Genomic DNA, 5,900 nt, shown 5'->3' on the forward strand with positions numbered 1-5,900 from the left:
CTAACATCTGATCCTTTATGTAAACTGCGAAAGGGATCCGACCCAATAACTTGTGAAACTTCACTATTTATTGTAAGCTCAGACACCTCTCCTCCGAGCAACACTGTTTCCGGTCTGTGAGCCAGGCATTTATCCTGGCATGAAGTTTGTCGACTACACTATGTTTTTTTTTTTCTGATCATCAGTCTTCGATGAGAGAGAGAGAAAGAGCTAGATAGCCTGGGAGAAAACGATGGCAAGTCACATTTGCTCCTGAAAGTAAGCACAAATGATGGAAACGCTGGAGCAGTGGTAAAAACGAACGAGTGAATGTTGGTACATGAGGATGAAGTTGATATGACATTTAGGCTGAGTCCCCATCAATTCAGTATAATTAGGTATTCCAGAGTAACTGTTACTTACATACATCAGTATGTGTTGGGTCCCATAATCCCATAACAAGTGAAATTTGACTCCAAACTGACTATGAAGAACTACATTGTAAATCTTTCAAACAAAGAGGCCAGGAAGCTCATAGCACTTACACGTATCTCGCATCTGCTTGACAGCAGAGGTTTCAAGGTTCCTTATGAGACACGGGCGCGCTCACACATCGAGTATGCTCCACTTTCTTGGATTTCCTGCCTCCCCCTCCCCATATGCAACTTCTTGGTAGAACAGAGAACAGAGCAAGACCACTCATCTCTCGCCAGGACCCAGCCTGGCAGATCTGTCATTGCAGCCTTCAACACAGGATCTGTTATTGCAGCCTTCAATACATGATCTGTCATTGCAGCCTTCAACACAGGATCTGTCATTGCAGCCTTCAACACAGTAGGAATGTGAGTAGACTTACTGTTATGTGTAAGGCCAAAATTGTCAAGGTACCACACCTGGCTCTACTCCGAGGCCAACAAAAAGTGAGCTTCTATACAACAAGACGGGCAGCAAGCAGGAACTACACTGACTTCATCTGAGATCATTCTTTTCCTCATAAGCTCTTTGCTTGTGCATAAAATTAGGAACCCTAAACCTAACCATGTAAAACACTGTATAACAGAGAGAGAGAGAGAGAGAGAGAGAGAGATAGAGAGAGAGAGAGAGAGAGAGAATGAGAATATACTTATTCCATTGTCTCAGAGTGTGGGAGGTGAAGAACGTCGATCGATGTTTGAGTCTCAGTGCAAAAAGTATTTTTTTTTCTTTCTCTTCGTCTTTCCCTCTTAATTTTCTGAATCCTCGAATCTCATTATTTCTGTGTCTAGTAAATGAGCATTTTCCTACACGTCACATGCACTAAACACACACACACACACACACACACACACACACACACACACACACACACACACACACACACACACACACACACACACACACACACACACACACACACACATATACACATACACACACATACACACACACACATACACACACACACATACACACACACACATACACACACACACACACACACACACACACACACACACACACACACACAGGCACTCACAAAACAGGCTAATCAAACTAACAATCAGTTCCTTATTGCTAATTAACTCTGAGACTCGTTGCACTCGGTTACAAGCCTCTTTTAGGTCCAAAGTTGCCTTCTCAACACAACTTGAAAAACTTGCATTCAGTAACTGGAATTTCCGCTCTGGCTTGGTTGATATTTCTTCTCTCGGTAAAGCTGGCAGTCTGGCTCCCAACCTCTCACTCTTGACCCCAATTGTCATCCCCGAGCACTCCAAATGTTAAATTAAAGGAGTGGGGGAAGAGTAGAGCGATATGTGAATAAAAGGAGAGAGAGAGAGGAACACACACACACACACACACACACACACACACACACACACACACACACACACACACACACACACACACACACACACACATGCACATAGTGCAGTCACACCTTGAGTACGCAGCACTTTCCTGGATTACCTGCCGGCCGTCTCATCTACGACTTCTGCACAGAACCGTGAACCATGCAAGACGACTGGACCCGCCTTGGATATATCTGTCATTTCAACAGAGCCATCGACGCCTGAGGGATGTGGGTGGCCTTACTCTTACGTACAACGTCATTGTTGCCAAAGTACTACACTTAGCTCCACTTTGCGAACAGCGAGAGAATGACTAAAATCTAAAACTTCCTTGTCTAACACTGCAACAGCAATGTAAGTACGCTGATCAAATAAAATGTCTAGCCCACAGCTGACTCTAACTTCATCCTGTAATTTATTTGAAATGTTAGAAACTAAAATAAAAAAAAAAAGGTAATGCTAGGTAAGGCTTTCAACAGGGCTGGTACAGGTAACAGCTCCTAACTTGTAAATAACTTAAAGTTCATTACCTAACCATGTAAAAACCCTTGTGCAAAAAGAGTGAGGGAGAGATTGAACGAACTATTTTCAGAGGTTGACAGAATAGCAAAGCTTAAGCTTTCTCACCTCCCTCCGCTCCCTCCGGCCACACTTAACAGATTTAAAAAAAAAAAACGTTTTAGATGCAACTGGTATGGTGGGTAGAGTGGACGTTGAGTGTTCCTCTTGTGGGAAGTCAATGTAGGAAGGTTCAAGCCTCCTCTGGCCTTAGCTAAAATTATATATATATATGTCGTGCCGAATATGCAAAACTGGTCAATTAGCAAGAACTCATTTAAAATTAAGTCCTTTCTGAAATTTTCTCCTGTACGTTTAAAGATATATTTTTTTCATTAATGTTAATGTAAAAAAAAATAATTTTGCACCAGAAGAATCTTAGAAAACTTACCTAACCTTATTATAACAAGAACAATTTATTTTAGCCTAACCCAACTACATGTATTTTAGATTTGTTTACAGTAATTTAATACTAAACAAACACAGTGACATATATTTTTCGTTAGGTTCAGAATGATTTTGGCGAAATTATTGCATACAAAAATTTTCGCTTGTCCTATATGGCAAGATGAGCGTTGCTATTTAAGCCAAGATCGCAAGTTCTGCCTATTCGGCACGACATATATATTGTGTGTAACAAACTGCGCCTAGACGGGGGATCGAACACGTATTATTTTAGCCCGCCTCGTGGGAAGAGCGAAAATTCACGACACCCTAAACAACAGGACCATACAATCCTACAAACAATATAAGCTTAGCTAACTAGGTTTGCTTCATGTTGCAAGGACATACGATGGTGTGGTTGCCTGAGAGCTAATTTCATTCTACTCCCCGTTTGGTGTACTAGCCTCCACAACCGGTACACATATTTTTGCAACCACAAACAAGTGGTATTTAGTCAATAACAAACTGCGGGTAGCCAGAGGATCGAACCCAATTTGTTTTAGCCATTCTTGAATTTTCGCTAGAATTTTCGAGCTAAAAAGGGTTCGACCCCCCGGCTAGCAGCAGTTTGTTATTGATTAAATGCCACATGTTCCTGGTTACAATAATGTGTGTACTGCTTGTAGAGGCTAGTATACCAAACGGGAAGTAGAATGAAATTAGCTGTGAGGCAACAACACCATGGTATGTCCTCGGAACATGAAGCAAACCTAGTTCGCTAGGCATGTTTGTAGGATTTTTATGGTCTAGTGATTCAGAGCGTCGTGAATTTTCGCTTTCTTCCCACTAGGCGGGCTAAAACAACACGGGTTCGAACCTCCGGCTAGCCGCAGTTTGTTGTTGATTAAATACCGCTTGTTCGTGGTTATAATAATATATGTACTGCTGTACCCTGTCTGTGATGTGGTTAATGTTAACACTGCCATCAATAGCTGTGTTGATCCAGTCATGATCCATGTATTCCTCCAAATTTTTAATTTTCTTTTTCTCTCCGTTTACAGAAACTGGCGTTACGAACAGGAGTTAGATAGTTTGCTTTGGAAAATAGACTACAAGGATATCAAGATCAATGAATGGACGCCGAACATCCCAGCACCCAACAAATTGTCCAGGGTATGTAGTACAACATCCTGGCACTCAGTACACTATCCAGGGTAGGTTGTACATGTTGGCACTCAGTATACTATCCAGGGTATGTAGTACGACATCCTGGCACCCAGCACACTATCCAGAGAAGATAATTTAGCAATCAAGCATCCGATTTACTATTTATGGTTGGTAACACAACATTCTGATGCCCAACTCAATCTCTGATTAGTCAGTACTACATTAATGCTGATATGCATGTACCTGTGCTGGGATGTGTACATGTGCAATGACGTGTGTACCTATATAATAATATGCGTACGTGTGTAGGGTTGTAAACCTCTGTAAGGATGTGAACCTGCTTAGGAATTTATACCTGTGTACAGATGTATGTGCCTGTGTTTCCTCTTATGTGGCAAATCAAAGATTCACAGGACACGAATAAGAATAAAGTAACAATTATCCCAAATCATACAAATAAAGATTTATTAATTGGAATATTTGTTTTAAGAATACATGAAACAGAGAAATATCACAATAGTATGATGATATAATTACATAACAGTAAGTCAGTGTTATAGTACTAATGCAATATAATAGTACTAGTATTTCTAAAAATACTCGTATTTACACGGCAATGCTAATAGGTTGCCCCAAGGATGAGGGATAGGGATAGTATGTCTGAATGCAACACAGATGAAACTGTTTAGGATTATTGCGTCAGGTATTAAAACTCATGATTTATCTGGAAAAGCTTCTCATTCTTCTCATTTATTCTCTTCGGGATTAGAACAGTGAACATTCCAGCTTTGGTCATAGAAATAAATTCCCTTTCCAACAAACGTTGTCACGATTACAAATATCTGGAGGTGTGTCTTCCACTCCAATGTATGCCATACAGGTTTTGTGCTGGTATGTCAGCCATAGACGCACCTGATGACTCTTTGGGTTATTCTCTGGGCCGCGACCCAGGTTATAATTTTAATTTTGGCCTTTGCGTTCTTATCTGTGACCACATCTGCTGAAGATTTTCTAGAGTTGAGTGGTTCAGTAGAGGAAGTACAGTCAGTTCCAAGAAATCGTTCGAAGTCAGAATTTATGATCAGAGATTCCAATCTTTAGTCGCACTTCGAGTCTTCCTTATCACAGGTAAAGGATTTAGTTACAGAAAGGATGAAAAATCCAAACAAGAAAGTAAGCTCATTTTTTTACCAATTTCTCCGTGCTGCTCAAAATATATTATATTTTCTGCTTTTCTGTGGTGAAACTGTCTTGGTAGCGAGAATTAAAGGAGCTCTGCTTACTTTTTTGGTGCATTAATTTCCACAATTTTCTTCCTAGATTTTGGTTTAGATTATTTCCAGTCACTTCATTCAAAAATATGCAATAATCAGAAAGACCTTAGAATGAACTACATCCAAACTTTGTGTAGTTTTCGGTAACACCTATAGATTCCCTTTAATTACCTTTTAATTAAGTTGCTTTTACAAGTGATTACTATGTAGTTGCCTTAAAAATTTCCTTTGTACGTAGATGTCATGTCTACTCTGCGATTTTTCGCGACGTTTTTGTGGACGGCCTCGAGGTATACCTTTCACACATCGAGGAACCCCACACACGTCCATATTTTAAATGGTAATTTTACAGGGGTATTACAGTGAATGCTCTAAGAGAGGTAACTGTTGACTATTATGGAAATATCCATTTCCCAGTCATTCTTTATATCATATGACTTTCTCTTCACTATGTTGGCAGTCCTACGTTGGAAGTAAGACAGATCAGGTACTCCCTATTTTGAAAATATTAGTCAGCTCAGCGTTCCAGTGGATAGTTTTCCACTCTATGATAGATATTACATACTCATTTTTGCTTGACGTGCAGTGTCCCTTAGTGGAACAATGACTATGATTTTGACTCGGAAGTTTTGAGTGCGAACCAGATCTTGAAATTAACTAGCCTAGTATTTATAGTTTAAAGGTATAAATAGGAGGCATAACGCAG

The 5,900-nt window shown here is 40.1% G+C and overlaps 1 protein-coding gene across 1 annotated transcript in view; it reads left to right on the forward strand.

Moving 5' to 3' along the window:
- Nucleotides 1-4,422, forward strand: part of LOC128693304 (guanylate cyclase 32E) — a 121,111-nt gene extending 116,689 nt beyond the window's left edge. Inside the window, exon 4 of the mRNA XM_070089505.1 lies at nt 3,815-4,422. Within this exon, the coding sequence (XP_069945606.1) occupies nt 3,815-3,971 (157 nt within the window). The 3' untranslated portion in view covers nt 3,972-4,422. The remainder of the gene's footprint in view (nt 1-3,814) is intronic.
- Nucleotides 4,423-5,900: the final 1,478 nt, after the last annotated feature.

Source organism: Cherax quadricarinatus, chromosome 28 (assembly GCF_038502225.1).
Source record: "Cherax quadricarinatus isolate ZL_2023a chromosome 28, ASM3850222v1, whole genome shotgun sequence".
In the NCBI taxonomy this organism is placed as follows: Eukaryota; Metazoa; Arthropoda; class Malacostraca; order Decapoda; family Parastacidae; genus Cherax; species Cherax quadricarinatus.